The sequence below is a fragment of the Vombatus ursinus genome, unplaced genomic scaffold, assembly GCF_900497805.2.
Source record: "Vombatus ursinus unplaced genomic scaffold, bare-nosed wombat genome assembly UNPS02014820.1, whole genome shotgun sequence".
NCBI classification, from domain to species: domain Eukaryota; kingdom Metazoa; phylum Chordata; class Mammalia; order Diprotodontia; family Vombatidae; genus Vombatus; species Vombatus ursinus.
Window position 1 is genome coordinate 18,719,282 of NW_020954598.1, and position 19,079 is coordinate 18,738,360.

The 19,079-nt window shown below is 38.0% G+C and overlaps 1 protein-coding gene across 2 annotated transcripts in view; it reads right to left on the bottom strand.

Annotated features, from left to right (window-relative positions):
• The window catches only part of CCM2 (CCM2 scaffold protein), a 127,819-nt gene that overhangs the window by 83,694 nt on the left and 25,046 nt on the right, over positions 1-19,079 (bottom strand). Inside the window, exon 1 of one of the 2 annotated variants that reach the window (XM_027836910.1) lies at positions 7,662-7,696. The exons of the other annotated variant lie outside the window; for it this stretch is intronic. Coding sequence (XP_027692711.1) covers positions 7,662-7,664 — 3 coding nt within the window. The 5' untranslated portion in view covers positions 7,665-7,696. Of the gene's footprint in view, positions 1-7,661; positions 7,697-19,079 lie in introns of those variants that run through there. 2 annotated transcript variants of the gene reach the window in all.

Here is a 19,079-nt window from a genome sequence, read left to right on the forward strand (position 1 = left end):
ATAGAGATGAATGTAACGGAATACTGTACTGTAAGATACAATGAATATGGTGAATAGAGGGAGAAACATGAGAAGAATTACATGAACTTATACATAGTGAAGCAAGAAAAAAATAGGTAAGGAATATACAACACATAACAATATAAACAGAAAGAATAACAACAAAACAAATGACACTAAATTAGGCCAAAATTATAATAACCAAGCTTGGCTCCAAAGAGATATGAGAAAGCAACTCCTTCCCTTCTTTACAGAGGTGAGGGACTATGGGTATAGGCTACAGTAGATAACGTTAGACTTTTTCAATATGTTGGTTAGTTTTGTTGGCCTATTTTCCATCCCTTTTTTAGTCCTTTATTATTTAAAAAAAAAATGGCTGTCTGGGAGGGGTAGCAGAGGACTATACTGGAAAATGGTGGTAATGTAAAAACAAAAGATAATGAAATTTTAAAATAACAAATGGCTTATTAAATGAATTAAAATGAAAGATTTGGGCTAAAAAATGTTTAGCCATTTTTTCTGACCTTCAACTAGGTCAGGCTTTCCTCAAGAACAGTGGAAAAGGAATTTTCCCTGGTAGCTATTTTTAGAATAGTTCTGGCCTTTCTTAATCCAAACAAAAGATTCATGTAACCTAACTACTTTCTTCACTGCCTTTTCTTTTGCATTTATGATATTTGTAGTATACAAAGATGTGGGAAGAATGTCAAGAATACTTTTAGAAACAAAACAATTTTTTTTTTGTAAAAGGAATGACCTAGACTAGGTCATTCTTTAGACAGCTACAGCAGAAGACTGTTCAGAGAACTAACTTGGAATTATGAAACCTCTGTTCAAAATCTGGCTCTCACACTAAGCTGTGAGACCATAGACAAGCAAGTCACTGAAGCTGTTGGAGACTGAGTTTTCTCATCCCTAAAAAGGGGATAATAATACTTGTACCTACTTCAAAGAGTTGTGAGAAAAATATTTAATTGACCTTAAAGTGCTACTAAAACGTCAGTTATTATTGCTATTTTATAATCTCCTTGCTCACCCAAAGTCCTATCTCAGTGTTTCACTGGAGATCGTGATCCTAGGTTCTATATGTAGCTATGACAAGGGAAGCACAACCTGCAGCAGATTCTACCACACTGAGAAAAAGTCCAAGTATAGGACCAATGATGGACTGTATTTGCTGCCTAAAGATTACTGGCCTAAATTTAAGTATGGAACTGCTCATCACCTGAGGGTTGGCCATAATATGAAGAACTATTTGACCACAGCAACCAATGAAATACATAATAATACAAAAATGGTCCTCGGTCCAACGTGGTTCCTTTCCACTGCTGTCCCAGTATGAGAGATGGGTGAGTCCTTTTATCCTTACTTGGTTACCTCAGTCTTTCCCTATTTGCTACCAACTATGGGTATCATTAAGTATACAACTTTCCCTAAAATTCACCAAATAAAGTCTTATTACTTTACATTACAGGCTCAACTAATTCTTTCTTGAGGATCTCTTCAAGTCACAGTAAAAGACTAGAGCATCTTACATCATTGTGTATCTCCTCACTGTCTCCTGTGCAACTCATAATTTGGGTTCTTCAGAGATTTTGATGCTTCAGATTTCACAACCATATATTATCACTGGGAAAATATTGATGCTGAAAAGCTAGAATTTTCTGACAGGAAGCAGTTTGTGATGGTTGGAAGGGTTACATGGCTTCCCTTATGCAAAACAGCCCTCTTTTTTCCTCATGTTCAATTGTGGGATTAAATCATAGTCTATCTACAGTATCTAACCCCCATCCCCAGCTGTTAATGTTCTCTCCTTCCTCTTCAAATGATCATAAATACATCTATCTGTTTATGTATTGTATACCCTCACAGAAAGTAGGCAATCACTGAAGAGAATGATTGACCTATAATTTTCTGGATTTTGATGAAATCAGCAAAAGATCACAGGTAAACCAGAAATACTGGGAGGACCTCATCATTTACAAAGGATCCCTCTTCCATTGTTACCCTAGCAAGGAACATTGGTTATGTTATGTTTCTATGTTATGTTTCTCTTGATGTTAGTAATTGTACAGGATCCTTATACAAAGTTATCTTTGTGGTTGCAAGTATCATGGAACCATGATCTTAAAATATGCAATGGAGACACCTAGTTGGAAGAAATCATTTAACAACTAAGTTTTATTCTAGGGATTCAAATGCCTCTTTGTAATCAGTAAACAATAAACACAGCTGGCTGTTATAGTCTCTTTCACATCTCTAAATCAATTCTGTTATGGTGAAGAAACAGTCTGCCACAGAGTCTAAAACACAGAGAACTGACTTTGAAATTGATCCTACATCCATTAACAGCTTTAAATTTTTTTTTGTTCAATGCTTTCTATGTCCAGTGCTTTCTATGTTCTTATTATATACAAGCTTGAGCCTTCTGAGGAACATTTTACATATTAATTAATTTATTATAATTATGTATTAATTAATTTATTAAAATGCTGGTACAATTTTTTTCTGAGACTGAGTCTCCCTATTTTTTCACCATTTATTTATTTTTAGTTTGACATTCACTTCCATAAGACTTTGAGTTTAAAATTTTCTCCCCCTCATTCCCATCCCCCTGATATAGGATATACATGTACAATCATATTAAACATATTTTCACATTAGTCATGTTGTAAAAAAGAATTAGAACCAAAAGGAAAAACATCAAGAAAGAAAAAAATAAAAAAAGAGAGAAAATAGTGTGCTTCGATTTGCATTCTGACTCCATAGCTTTCTCTGGATGTGGACAGCCTTTTCTATCATGAGTCTTTTGGAATTTATCTTAGATCATTGCATTGCTGAAAAGAGCTAAGCCTATCAAAGTTTGTCATCACAAAATGTTGCTGTTACTGTGTACAAAGTTATCCTGGTTCTGCTAATTTTACTTAGCATCAGTTCATATAAGTCTTTCCAGGTTTTTTTGAAGTCTGCCTACTCATCATTTCTTATGGAACAGTAGTATTCCATTACATTCATATACCACAATTTGTTCAGCCATTCCCCAATTGATGGACATCCCCTCAATTTCCGATTCCTGGCCACCACAAAAAAGAGCTGCTATAAATATTTTTGTACATGTGGGTCCTTTTCCCATTTTTATGATCTCTTTGGGATACAGACCTAAAAGTGGTATTGTTAGGTCAAAGGGTATGCACAGTTTTATACCCCTTTTGGCAAAGTTCCAGACTGTTCTCCAGAATGGTTGGATCAATTCACAACTCCACCAACAATGCATCCACGTCCCAATTTCCCCACATCTTCTCCAACATTTATAATTTTCCTGTTATATCATGATAGCCAATCTGATAGGTGTGATGTAGTACCTCAGAATTGTTTTAATTTGCATTTCTCCAATCAATAGTAATTTAGAGCATTTTTTTATATGACTATAGATGGTTTTAATTTCTTCCTCTGAAAACTGCCTGTTCAAATCCTTTGTGAGTCTCCTTATTTTGCCCCAGACTGGAAGCCACTCACAACCTGATCCCACTAATGACTGACACAGAAGCTTGAACCTTCTCCGTTTCCTGACTTTTGTTGTTGTTCAGTCATTTTAGTCATGTCCGACTCTTCATGATCACATTTGGAGTTTTCTTGGCAAAGATACCGAAGTGATTTGCTATTTCCTTTTCTGGCTCATTTTACAGATGAGGAAACTGAAGCAAACAGGGTTAAATGACTTGCCCAGGGTCACATAGCTAGTAAATGTCTGAGCTTACTATTTCCTGACTTAAGCCAGTTCACTCCAGTGGTCCTCCACTCCCAGGGAGTCACCATATTAGTGCTGGACCTAATTTGGAACCTAATCAACTTAAGTTCTACTTCAGTTCAAAACGCTAGAGTTCTAGCAATCTACAGACCTCAGCCTCCCTAGTAGCAGGGATTACAGGTACACAATACCATTCCCGGCCTCAACTGCTAGTACTGATCCCCTACCACATATAAGACATTGTTTGGCACTGTAGGGTGTGAAAAGAAGTATAATAATACATTTATATATAGGTTTAAAAGTAGTCTTCCACAAGGCCTTACTCTAGTGCCTCATGGAGGCATGGAGATCACCCTAGATTCTCAGAAACTCTGCAAGGAAAGAATAAGCACTGGCAGGTGCAGGAGAGGCTTCAAGTACAGTCCCAGCAAGACAACACAGTGTTTGCTTTCCAAGGACCAGCTTAGCTAAGTATGAAGAGGCTCATCACCAGCTGGCCACAGCAATCCATAACGCAAAGGCAAATACAAAGTAGTCCTCAGTACTCTGTGGCCCCCTTCTGCTTCTTCAGAGATGGCAGCAGAATAGCAGAAAAGGGAGCACAGGGTGCTAAGAATTACACGGTTTTTAGACTGTGTGTAGATAGCAACTTCTGGGCAGAGCACCAGCAGGTAAGAGTACGATACCCTATGTGGACAGATGAAAGGAAGGAAGGATAGAAGGAAGGAAGACCGATGTTGTCCAACTTATTTATTTCTACTAAGAGGTCACTGTTTGTTCTTCCTTCTGGAAGAGGACCATGACATCAGGGAGGTGATGCCATGACATGCAAGTGAATTGGATTTAAGTGAGGGAGGGCTGTGTAAAATTTTTATTTGAAACCTTTTTTATCTTAAGCCCCATACCTTAAACCCAATTCATTCCAGCTCTCATTGATTGGCCAACAATAGGTCACAGGCCTAGCACCACTTAGTTTTCATTTGGGCACTGGTTTACACAGTGAATGTAAATAGCAACTATTTCTGTTTTGGCCAGAGACTCTGAGAGTCTTCCCCTCCTAGACTGATTTTTTTTTTTTGGACTAGGTAAAGAGGCCATTCTCTGCCTCATTTCTTACCTAGCTTTAATCACCGAATAGGTGTTGCCTAGGTCAAACTGAGACCTACTAAAGACCTTAGCTTAAAAAGGCCAAGGTCTCCACTACATCCAGGGCCACCTTCAGTCTTCCTGACCTATATCTCGCCACTGGACCCAGATGACTCTGGAGGAGAAAGTGAGGCTGGTGACTTTGCAGAGCCCTCCCTCACTTAAATCCAATTCACTTTGTATGTCATGGCATCATCTCCCTAACATCATGGTCCTTTTCAAGACTGAAGGGCAAACAAGAAGACAGTAACTTAGCTGTTGTTATTCTTGTGAAGTTGTAATATTCTTGGCCATTGACAAATAATTGAGTGTCTTCCTGGAGTAACTGAATTGTATCAACCTTGACATTCTCAATATGAATTTAACTGGAAAATAGAAGTTATAGCTAAATGGAAGGATCACTCACAAATTTTTCTTAAAGAGGCAAATAAAGAAGGTAGTGAATTTTTCTCATGCACTCAAAGGTAATAGGAAATATTTTGTGGGATATTAGGTCATTTTATACTTCATGACTATAAATGATTGCAGAAATCAAGGTCTCAATCGGAGACATTATTATATCTATGGTGAACTCCACATAGTTTGTGAAAGAACTTGGACTAGTCACCTTTGAACAGGACTAGAAAGGAACTAAAAGGCATATACCACCTCAGCTGCTTCAACCAGTGGGACTGTATAATAATTTTGTTAAGACATTATAACCAAACCATAGGCAAACATTACTCACTTCTGTTGTTAAGCAGTTCACCCAGCCTCAGATCAGCTGAGCCAAGCTGCTGGCTCCCACCCTGCCCAAATTCACCCTATTCACTCCATGTTGTCTGCTCCCACTAGGCCCATACTGCACCACTCGGATCTGACCCTATGTAACATTGTTTCACCTACCATCATGAAACCACGTCCAATCAAGAGTGGAGTATATTTGTATAAAATAAAAGGAAAACAAGAGATAAGAGAACATGATTGTGAAAAGTAAGCTCTCTAACAATGTCAATAATTATCACAGTATATTTTAAAAATCTAAGGATGCTAAACATGTCTACTAAAACTTTTTCAGCATGTCTTAGGCTTTACTAGAGAAAAAAAGTCAATGTATATTTTCTGAAAAATTTACTTATTTTTGATCCAAATAAATTAAAGCTAGTTCCCCCAGACCACCTACATATTATAATTCCAAAAACCATTCATAACATCTACTTTTATAAATTTTTTAAAAATTAGTTTACTTTATAGATGCTAAAAGGACGCTTTCACTGAGAAAACATACTAGCTGCACAGAAAACTCCAACACACTTAAAGATATATAAGCCAAATTATGACATCAACTAAAAATGCCAAAGCAACATATGTTCTAGTGTCTTGAGGACCAGGGAAAAAGGGAGGGAAATGAGGAAAGACTGAACAGGAAGAAGAGGTGTGGCAATTTCCTTGTGGCTTTCCAAACATAACACATAATTCCAACTGCAAAGGTTCATGAAAACAACCTCTGTGACTACTCCATTTTAAAATCTCAGAATATGTGATTGAGAAATCCAGAATAAGCTGGATGCTACAACTCATGCTGACTTTCTGTTCTTCCTAATATTTCCTCCATGCAAGATCAGAATGACAAATTTTCTATGCCTTTGGCTGGTATTAGCTAAAATTTTGAGATTTAGGTCTTAAGCTGGAATAATTTTCCTAGAAACAATGGAAAAAAAAAGGACCCCACTAGCTAAAATTTTCATTTCAATGAAAGGTATATGGCTTCCCAATTATTTAAAATGCTAACAAGAAATATAAGCTAGAAATATTCTCTTTTGTATATAAGTGGTGAGTTGGTCAGTAGGGAATAGAACAACCCAAAAGCTACATCATCTCCTTACCACCAAATTTATTTTTATTTACATTTTTCAACCAAGTAAAAGGTTGATAAGGCTAAGATTAGAATCAAATGGCACAGAATTTAATTCTAGTTATGTAATTCACTCACTATCATTTTGGCAAAGTCACCATTAAAATATTACAACTTTTATCCCTTTCCCCTCATTTTCACATATATACAAGTCTAGCAAAAAAAAAAAAATAGGATGATAGGTTTAGAACAGGAAGAAACCTTAGAGGTTCTAGATCAATACCTTCTTTTTCCAAATGAGAAAACTAAAGGCCAGAGAAGTTAGGTAACTTGCCCAAAGTCACCTCCCTAAATTCTTGCTTTTGTTAAGTTCTTTCTTATATGACTCCCAGGATCCTCCATAAATCAGTAAGCCTGGAAAGAGTCTACAGGACAGCATCCTAGATCACATGCTTAAATTAGGACTTCATGTTATTCTATGTTGGAATTTTTTTTTCATTTTAAATTACTATAACAGTCCTATATGCCACTAGTTTGGCTTATCTTTAAAAAAAAAAAGCAATCTTTAAATATTGAAAAACAGCACATAGGATCACCTTAAAGCTAGAAAGTCTGACATCCTCATTTTATATATGAGGAAAATTAGGCCCAGGAGTTAAGTGATGTCCCCAAGGCCATAAAGCTAGTACAGCCAAGCCTTCTAGTCCAGTACTGTGGGTCTTCCTTATATAACTGACCCAAAGAAGGGCTCTAAAACCCACAACCTAAACAATGGAGCCCTTCTTTTCTGAAATATCACATTTTGCTTAAGTTATCTGGGATTCTTAGGGGTGGACATCCCAGATACAATAAATATGTATTTCAAAAGTACCCTTTCCACCCAGGCCACTGGCTGAACACAATCCAAAAAAATGAAACCATAATCCTACATACCATGACAAGAATCCCAAAAGCAGCTAATTCTTTGCCAGGCCAGAACTGTTTGGAAAGAACGGAAGACTCTGCCGCTAATCATTTATGATTAATCTGAGATACCTTAGCCTATCACAGGCAACCAAAAGCCTAGAGCCTTCCCACAATTTGTCTGGAAAGGAATTTTTTAAAAAAAGGGAAAAAGGAAAAAGCCGCTCCCAGGAACTATCCACTCTATTCTTGGTTTCCAAACTCCTTATGTATCTCTGACAGGATTTGGAGGGGAAGGAAAAAAGGCTACTTTCCAACCCCACCCTGACAAACTAAGAAAGGAAATCAACAAGTAGGGGACATAAAGCATTAGGCATGATTGTCATCTTCAAAACTGATGTGGATTCTCATTTCAGACTTTTCCTTTAAAAAATACATCAGACTTGCAAAAAGGAAACATTTTTAAAAGAGAGTACCTTTTCAGTCATCCTCTAACCTCTGTTAACAAGCTCTAAAACTGATAAAACATGTTCTCTTCAGATCCACTTTTTAAAGTTTTTTACTCTCACGTAATAATTTCCTCCATTCAACCTGAGGAGCATGTGGCTCAGCCAACAGATGGAGACACTTCAACAGTCTGAATCTGATTTGCCTCTTTGGAAGGTCAGATGGAGCAGACTCCCTGGTGGAAGCTTACTGGGGAGTAACAAAACAATGATTAACTGCAACAACTTGTTTGCCTGGACTTAATCCTAACAGTAGCCGGCAGATCCACTCAAGAGTTACTCACCACTTAGAAAAGCTTGTTCTGGGGAGGCTTCTGACCAGCCTACATCTATCTAAGATGATATATGGACCACAAAAATCTGACACATGCTTGTGACTTAAAATTATGCTGGCCCTCTCAAGATACAAGTCAATCTAGCTTCCTTCCTCTCCCTCACTAGGAACAAAAAACCTCTCTGGCAATGAGGCCTTACAGCACTTTGTGTCCCTCAAATGGCATTTATAAAATACTGTCTCATGTTAGCTTTCATGAAAGTCATATGACAGTGGAAAGAGCGCTGGATTTAGAGTACAAGGTCCTAGGTTAGAATTCTGGATCTCCTGCTTCCTAGCTGCATGGATCTTGGGCAAGTAACAGCCTCCTGGGGCTTCAATTTCTGAAATTGTAAAATGAGCCAGTTGGACTGATTATCTCTGAGGTTCTTCACAACCATAAATTACTGACCTTCTGACCTAATACTCCATTCACCTTTACTAGACTGTCAACTCCCTGAAGGCCGAGATTCTAGCTGTAGTACCAGGCCTTGTATGTAAGAGGCACTCAATACATTTTTGTTGAATAAATAACTGAATTTGACTGAACAAGGAGTGGATAAAACCATGACATTCAAAGACATTTATCATAGTGCCTGGTGAAGACTGCATTGGGGACATCATATTGACAGAGGAATGGCCATACTCAATAAAGGTATTCTAACTTTTAAACATTTTTGATTAATGAGTGTTACTTATCACCATCTGACAGCTCCTCCAAATTCTCAAACTCTCACCTTTCCCACCCCCATTCTCAATGATACAATTCGGGGGCACCCCAGAGAGTCTTTTGATGTCTGAAGACTGACTAAAAGTAGTTTACTATGCTTTCCCTAAGTGGATCACCAAATATTGAGCCTAACTGTGCTTATGTAGGCATACAATTCAGCATTGGAGTCAACATTTTTAATCTTACAACATTTTTCATAAAGATAAATCTCGTTTTTTACACTAGGGAGTTTTTCTTCATGGAGGAAGAGGTCAAGAGCAATCTGGTTGAAATCATCAGATTAGGGCTGCTCCATTCATTATGAATAGCAAGTATTATAACATCATAAAACTAATGGAAGGGACCTCAGAGGGCATCGCGTCAATTCCCTCATTTTATAGAAGAGCAAAGTAAGACCAGTCAAGTTCAATGGCTTGTTTAAGGTCACACAGATATAAAAGTATCTGAGGCAAAATTCAAACCCAAGCTCTCTTCTTGACTCAAAGTCTGGTACTCCATTCAGTACCACCATGCTCCCTATCTTAGTGGATGAAGCCAAGTTTTAGATTTTTATCATATAATTCAAGTTGCATTATTATAGAAGAACAATTTTACTTGTAATAATTTTTAAAATTTGTCATATATTTCCTCTTCATTAAGGAAATTTGTTTTATTCAATGGCATAAAAAGTATTCTGCAACTACAATGGTGGTCAGATTTTATTTTAATACCCACAACTTAACTGAGTTGGCCAACAATATTGAGTGAGATTGAAAGGAGATGTCTAAAAGGCTTTTTGGGCCCAAGTTTGCACATACAACTAAACAGAACTAGAGAATGCCCAAACAAACTTTTTTTGTTAAGGAAAATAGGGTAGGAATGTAAGTCTGTGGTTAGAGTCCAAAGCAGAGACTTAAAGCGTTGTATGCTCTATTCTTGATTTTACCATTGCCTTACTGTGTAAATGGTTGTATTGTTAGTATTCTTGTATGAAGAGACAATATATTGACAGGAAAAAAAGGTGGGGTTGAATGAAATAGAATACTATTACACTCTCCTCCAAAATACAGTGGGCATTACTGCTTCTCTACCTTTGATTACTCCAGTTCTACCTACATGAAATACTCTTATTCCTCTACTTAACTAAGACTTACACATGTTTCAAGGCCCATCCCCTCCATAAATATCTTGAGAGCTGGGCCCCTTTCCTTCCCCCATGGGATCTACTGCAATCACAGGATCATAGGTTATGGGCTTAAAGGAACCTAAGAGGTCATCCAGTCCAATCCCTTCATTTTACAGATAAGGAAACTAAGAATCAGAGAGTATGTGACTTGTTCCAGATCACACAGCATACCAATCCCAGGTCCTCTGACTCCAAATCCAGCCTTCTTTCCCTTGCACATAATATGTTCTCAATAAATGTCTACTGATCAACCCTTGATCCTAGACTTCTCTCTTGCTAAATATTCTGATTAAGCAACATATTCAGTAGAAAGAGCATTGGCTCAGGAGTTACAGAACCTGGGGTTCAAATTCTCCCTCTGATGATACTTACTCCCTGTGTAATCCTTAGTTTCAAGTTTCCTCATCTCAAAGGTGAAGCATTTGGATTAAATGGGCTCTGAAGTCCCTTCAAAACCCTGAGCTATTATTCCACAACTCCTTCGCTGCTTAGCAGATTATAAATTATACCTGTTCCCTTCCTAAGGAAAAAGCAAAGAATAATAAAGAATATGACAATTCTTTATTAATAAACAAGGAGTAACTATTAAAATGGTTTAGCAAATGTAAGGCACTCTAGATCTCCTAAATGAGAGTAAATAGATTAATATAGTAGTTCAGATACTGTCAAAGCCTTAGGCAGGGGGGTTCTTAACCTTAGATCTGTGGACTTGCTTTTTAAAATGATTTGATCAACTATCTTAATATAATTTGTTTTCTTTGTAATCCTATGCATTTTACTTTATGTATTTAAAATCTTATTCTGAAAAGAGATTCACAGCCTTCACCAGACTGCTAAAAACATCTCTCTCTCTCTACCAGCCCTGACCCCAAGAAATAAATCATCCAGTTTGTTGACTATACATTTGTCACCTTGTTCAATCCAGAAATGGTTACTTCCCGAGATCTCCCAACAACCACACCTATACCATAGTCTGAACCTTTGGCACAAACATTTATTTGCTCAGTCTGCAGAATTAACACCTATATATCTGACATAAACACCTTTATTCAGGCACACTTGCACTACCAGCAAATTAAGTTTTCAGGCTATAATTTAGTTAATCCCAACAATTCCAGGTTATCAAAGGCAGCTTGCACCAAGTCACCCACTACAGTGGGATAAATGACCCTGTGGCTTGCCTCTTGCTAAGACTTCCCCACTTGCCCTTTTCAACCTCATTGGCTTTACGTTAGCTTGCTCAATACAATATCTGGTCTGGATGATCTTTGTGATACTCTATGTCTTAGATGGAATGGACTGGCTAGGACTACAGTCAGTAGTAGTTGCAATGGATTAGTTCTCCATTCCCCTTCCTTAGGGCTGCTCTTCACTGAGACTTTCATATCTTTCCTATGTTCCTTTACCTTGATTCACATAGCCATCATCTTATTTCAAGCCCACAGCAAGCCTCAACTGGACTATATTATACCAGACTCCTGATTGGTCTCCGTACTTCCATTCTTTCTCCTCTCCAACCTACTTATACTTTAATAAGATTTTTTTAAAAAAAATTTAACACCAAAAAGCCCAAACATTTCAATATATAAAACAGAAATGTATACACACATATATTTTGTGCTGCTTACTTTAATAAAAATTATTTAATACATTCAACTAGTTACTTTCAAAATTATATTGCTTAGCTGTGCTTCCTTCTGTACTCCACTGTGCACTTTTAAAAATATTTCAATAGCCCTCATTTTTTTGTTTTGGCATTACTATTACTAATATTTGCAGTATTTTTTCTTTGACCAAGAACTTCAGGATTTTGCCCATGACATTCCTAGGACTTTTCCTTTTGAGAATTTTTTTTCAGGAGGTGATTGGTGGATTCTTTCTATTTATACTTTATTCTCCAATTCTAACAAATCTGAGCAGTTTTTATTCATGATTTTTGGATATATAATATCTAGGCTTTTTTTTTTAAAATCATGCTCCTCAGGTGGTCTGATAATTCTTTTTTTGGGGGGGGTGAGGCAATTGGGGTTAAGTGACTTGCTCAGGGTCACAAAGCTAGTAAGTGTTACGTGTCTGAGGTCACATTTGAACTCAGATCCCCGACACCACGACTGAGACTCTATCCGTTGAGCTACCTAGCTGCCCCTGGTGTGATAATTCTTAAAATATCTCTCCTTGTCCTGTTTTCCAGGTCAGTTGTTTCTGATAACACATACTTGATATTTTTCTATTTTTTTTATTTTAATTTTTTTTCTAATATTTCTTGTGTCATGAAGTCACTTAATTTCTGTTTGGTCTATTCTATTTTCAGGGAGTCTGTGGCTTGGGTAAAGTCGGCCACTTTCTATTTTAGGTAATTTCTTCTCTAATTCTTCATTCCAGTCTTTTTATTTTATCTTTTGCTTCATTTCTCTGAATTAGGGTTTTGTGCTCTGCTCTCTGCTAGGCTATTGGGTGGGGTTGTTGGTCCTACCTGGTTTTTATCTGGGTCCCTGAGCTAGCCTGTATTTCCTGAGGTTAGGCTCTCCTGTGGCTCTGAGGTTCAGAACACTGGATCTTCAGGACACTTTATGGCATCTTAGGATAGAGTTAGTGAGAAATTTTAACTCCTGGGCCTTAGGTATTCTAGTCTGAATGTTGCTACCATCCCACTGGTCAATGTCATTCCTGGTGGTTTCTAAGGTCCACAATGTGGATTTTCCCACAACCCTAAAGCTTTCTTTAGGGAACCCTCTACTCTTGCTGCCCCTGGATTGAGAGCCTTGCCAGTTACAAGTATTTCTGGTCACAATGGGAGGCCTATGGCTTGTTTGGCTGAACGTGTACTGGCTTTTCTAACAGACCCCCCTTGCTATTGCCAGTGAGCTTCTTGCTGATTTTTTGTAAGCTCTGTGGTAGATGAAGTTTCTTACGATAGTTTCTTATTGTATGTCTTGAGAATTGGTCTGGCAGTGACCATTCTTTCTCAGTATCCTTTTGCAATATCTTCATCCAGGTCCCACTCCCTCCAACTCTGGGTGCATCCTAGAGCTCTATTCTAGAGCTTCTCTTTTTCTCCTCTCTACCCTCTCTGATGTTGACCACACCATCTCCCACAGATTTAACTATCATTTCTATGTATGATTTCTAAATTTACATATCCAAACTTTATTTCTCTTCTGATTCCTACATCTCCAAATGCTTGCTGGACATCTCCACCTAGACCTTCCAAAAGCCTCTCAAACTCATCATGTCTAAAGCAGAACTTACGTTCCCCCAGAAACCTAAGCTTCCCTCTAACTTCTGCATTTTGGTTGAGGGCACCACCATTTTTCTAGTCACTCAAGTTCACAGAGATTATCCTTAATGCTTCCCTTTCCTTCCCCGCCCATATCCAATTAGTTGCCATGTCCTGTCAATTCTACCTCCAAAACATTTCTCCCACCTGTCCTCTCTAGTCCTATCACAGCTACCCTAGTTCAGCCCCTATGACTTCTCACTAATATTATCCCAATAGCTTCATAAATGGTCTCCCTGCCTTCTTTCCCCTTCTCTGATTAACCCCCCAAAGAGCTAATTGATATGCCTAAGGTCACACACTGTTTCTTTCTTGGACTTCACCATCTTCAGAACTCACTGCTTCTCAGCAACCTTTGCCCCCTAGGGCCTTTCCCTCCTTCTAATAGGAGGAGGTGGGAGGTGGGGTACACTGACGGCTCCTTTCTGATCACTTGGCATTTAAGGGGAACATCCAGGGAATTCTCCTAATCATTTCTCACCCAGCTGCTTTCCTGGACTTCATCTTCTCCAGAAACTCATCTTTCTGTAAGATGAGACAAGTCCAAAACCCAGACTAGGTAACCTTCTCCAACCCTGCACCTCACCTCCTGCCCTGCTCCCTGGTTTTAGCTTCTTTTTATATGTTGTCTGCCCCATCAGACTGTGAGTTCCTTGAGGGCAGGAACTGTCCTATACTCCCCATTTTTTAAAAAATCTCTAGCACCTAACACAGTGCCTCGAACACTTTATTAAGCAGGTGCTTAATAAATTTTTTATTGAATCTGAGAGATGAGTGGAAAATGGACTAGAATGGGAGAGGAGACATTAGGGTTGGATAAATATATTTGGGAATCTTCTACATAGAGATGATAACTGAATACATGGGAACTGATGAGATCACCGAGTGAGATAGTATTGACAGAGAAGAGAAGAGAGCAAAGGGCAAATCTTTGAGGATCTAATCCATGGTTAGCGGGCATAACCTGGAAGATTTAACAAAGGAGACTGAGACAGAATGGATGAGACTGGTAGGAGGCGAAGAAGGAGAAACAGTGTCATGAAAACCTATGGAGGAGAGAGTGTCAAGGAGAATAAAGTGATTGACAATGTCAATGTGTGCAAATAGTCAAGAAGGACAAGAACTGAGGAAAGGTCATTAAATGTGGCAATTAAGAAATCACTGGTAACACTGGAGAAAGCTGTTTCAGTTGAATGATGAAGTTGGAAGCTTATATTGCTGTACAACTATTTAACTAAAATAGTTAATTTAATTTTCCTTGTGTTTGTCTTGTTTTTCCTACTAGACTGTAAGTGCTGAGAGTGTAGGGAGCCTAAAAATAGTGTCAATTGACTCAATAGGAACGGACTAGAGGCAAAATGAACTCTTCCCTTTCTGCCCTCTTTCCCTTGGCTTGTGTTTCAGTGTTCTCAATCAACAAGTATTTATTAAATGCCTATGTGCTAGGCACTGATGAGATGCAAATATAAAAATGAGCTAGTTCCTGCTCTCAAGGAGCTTAAATTCTCCTCCTGCCTGCTTCCCCTATCTCAATTTTTCTAACCATATTCTCTCCAGCCAGTAGTTCATTTCTATTCTCTCTGGGTTCCTCAGTCTTTTCCAAACTCTACACCTGACTCAACACCATGAAGTCATTTGTGGCTACACAGTCCTAGGAGCAGATTTAAAAGCACTGGCTCTCTGGCAAAGGCACAAGTTCACTTGCCAATCTAAAAGAGCATATAATAAGTATATCCAGCAATGTTTCCACATACAATTACTCCTAGGCAGTTTGCTGCAAGAGACACACTGCAGTTTTCACCTTTAGCTAATCTTAATCATGTAGTGTTCTGCTAGTTCTAAAGTTAGCCACAGATTTCTAATCCACAAATTAAAATACAAAGTGTCTCCTGAAACTATGCTCTAAAACTTCCTCTCCTGCTTTGTACATTACTTGGCAGGGTCTAAACAAAATGCTACCCTTCTGGCAGAGTTGGAAACTGAAACAGATTGGCCTCTTGTCTGTGCTACAATCCCTGGTTAGCATGAAACATAATCCTTACTCATAAACCCAGAGTGATTCATGTTGGAAGAGTTCAATTTTGCCTAAGTCAGGTTGGTATGGTTTTTCACTTAATCCCCTGGGTACAAAGCAGGGATCTATTTCCATGTGGAAGCCAGCTGTGAGGGAGTAACCATTTCCTTTAGTGTTCAAGCCCTATAAAAAGGATTAGTGCAATGGCTCCTAAACTTTTCTTGTTACAACCCCAAACTAGTTATCAACAAAGTTTTGTGATCCTAAGGGGGAAAAAAATCCCAAACAGATTTCAACATGTATAACAATGATTAACACAATACAAGAACACCCCTTTGACCTTTAGGCTGCAGTTGTATGTAGCACAAATTAGACCATTTGCTGTATCTTCTGCTCCCAAATTTCCTACAGGAACCCAGTTAGGAAACAAAATATTGGCGGCACCATGGCCTCTTATAAAACCAATCAGTTCGTTTCAATGCTAAAAAGAAGTAGCAACATCAGAATCAAAGTCATCTTGCTGGTAGTATGACATGGAGAAAGACTAGTCCTGAAGTAAGTTATTCTTCTTGCCTATTTCCTCATCATCCAACCAATAAAAGCCTCTCTATTCTTTAACTTATTCTGTAATCATCATGCAGTGTATGTGAGTAAAACAATTCCAACCAATTAATGACATTAGGCCGAGTATGTCACTATACTGCTTTATGCTATCGTTTCTTGTGTATATGTCTATTTCTCCCACTAAGTAAGAAATTACAAGAAGTCAGGACCAATGTCTTATGCTCTTTTTTTAACTCCTCACAGTTAGCAGAATACTGTTTGGATGAATAAAGGACTGTAACTTTTGGTGGATTACCTATAGATTATTGCAATTACTCGGGCTGGCCTCCACTAAAGTCTTAGTCTGAGACTTCATCATGGCCCAGAGATGACCTCATGTTCCTGTAGACTCTGGTAGGGAGCACAAGTTCTAACAACTAGGCAGGAACATGAGGGATGGACTGTCTCTTTTCTGAAAACAACTGTTTGGAAAGATTCATCAACAGGCTGGCTGTGAGACCATGAATATTCCTGCCATAAACCCTTCCAAAACCAATCTTTCTTGCAATCAGCACTGGTGAAAGCATCACCCACATTGATCAAATTATGAACCCCTGAAATACTGAAATGTTTTGGGTTTGTAATATAAATAAGCAAACCAACAAACAAAATCCCTCACGATTACCTGTGTCAGTTTCCAGTTTTGCTGTATTGGGATAGAGTCATCATTTGAGGGAGGAGGGGTAGAGAGAAAACTAATCTCCCTTGATGTACCATCTGTAGCTTGCTTTATAAAAGGCAAAATGACTCAGTTTTTACCTTCATAACTCACATGTTCAGGCTGCTGAGATAAATTTGGCATCTATACTCATGTTAATTTTCTTCACTTCCTGACCTACATTCCTGCCAAAAATACAGAGGCTTATATCAAAAGATTTTACAGCTCCCTCTGTATTCTGTATTAAAAAAAAAATCTGGAAGCAGCTGGTCTGTCCACTGAGCCAAAACGATACACACGGACCAAACTGTGCAATACTGTTTACGCCAAAGAAGCAATGGATAAGAGATGCCTGTTATTTTCAGCTATACCATCACATACTAGGTAACCTTGAACAAGTCCTATCCTTTCTTCACTTTTGTTTACCTAGCTGTAAAACAATGCTGCCATGCTAAGCAAAGGTCTTCTGCAATTATTGGACAGATGAGAAAATTTTCTGAAGACATACTTCTGTCTTCATATCTATCCCCCTGTCCTGATTTCCAAATCTTAAAGGGGGGGAGAGAATATCCCTCCTTTTCCCTAAAACTAACTCTTCTTCCTACCCCTTAGATGTCACCCCTTCCAGACTCCTGTGACCACAGTCACATCTCCACCCATCTCCAGGTTCTTCAATGTTTCATTCTGTATTAGCACTTTTTAAATATATACAGGTATCTCCCCCAAGCTTGAAAATATCTTCACTTGACCCTACTGTCCCCTCTACCTACCATCTATCCTTTATCATTAAACTCCTCCAGCTAATTCATATCTACTGCCTCTATTTTCTCCCTTCTCACTCTTGCTACCTGCTTAAATCACTGCAATCTGACTTTTAGCCCATCACCTACCTGAGAGCCAACATTTCTATGTAGTCATTATTCATTAGCTCTCAGCAGCACTTGATGCTACTTATGACCTCCCTCTTTGAAATGCTCTCCTCCCTTGGCTTCCATGAAATTATTATCCAAGGGTTGTTATGGGAGTTTATTACAGACTATCCTAGCTTGGCAAAGGATGTGGGATACAGACAACACTAACACTAGGGCATTATATAACATTAATCATGAATTTCAAATATCCAGACAACTAATGAAAATCTCATTCTGCTCAACTTTGGCAAAGAATCTGATACAATTTTTTATTTGCCTCAGTTAACACTTTCATCCCTCAGAACACTGTGGAAACAGAATGGATGGTAAATCTAGAATTAATTCTAACCAAGAAAAAAAAATTCTAACTGTAAAGTTAGAAGTTAGTAAAGGTGAGAGCAAAGTTAGGAGAAAGTGATTATATCATTATAGAATTTTTAATAACCAAAAATATGAACCCTGAACAGAGTTGGACATGCACTATCTGGGAAAGTGATTTCAAGAAGTTCAGAAAAATGGTATGATCCCATAACCAGAGATTCTGAAAATTCAATTCTAACAATACAATCCTGAACAAATACTAATGAGAAAGAAATCCTCATTGAAATGAGGAAGAAGAATCTAATGAAACCAATGTGGCCATAAAGAGAGTGCTCCGACGAATTCAAATTTTTAAAGGATATGTAGAGAAGGTGGAAAGGGCACATGCTCCAAAATCTGGAGCCATAGGAACACATGGAAGAGATCACCCAACTGCTTATGGCAGACAGTACAGTGTTAAAATATAGAGAGAAAGTAGCAAATCAACTCTTTGCTTTTGTTTCTTTAGGAAAAAGAATTATTTTCAAAGTAGAAAGAATAGAACAAGGTTCTAAGAGAATTGAAGCCTAACACCTAGGAAAGTTCTAGAACAGATTAAACAGATTATTATAAGCACTGAGAAAAGGAGGCAGTAACAATAAAGAGACAACATGGGTTCACTAAAAACAAGTCATGAAAAATAACCTCATTTCAGTTTCTGATAGGGGTAGCATAATGTAATGAAAACAATAGTGTGAATCAGGAGATCTGAATTCAGATGCTAGTTCTATAAGCTGTGGGACCTTAAGCAAGTAATTTAAAGTCTCTAAGGCTTCATTGCATTTATTGTAAACTGAGAATAATATCCATACTAACCTATAACATTGTTATGAAGAGAATACTTTGTAAACCTAAAATATACATGTTTTCTTCCTATTATTAAATTGGTAGATTAAGGAGCTTCTACAAAC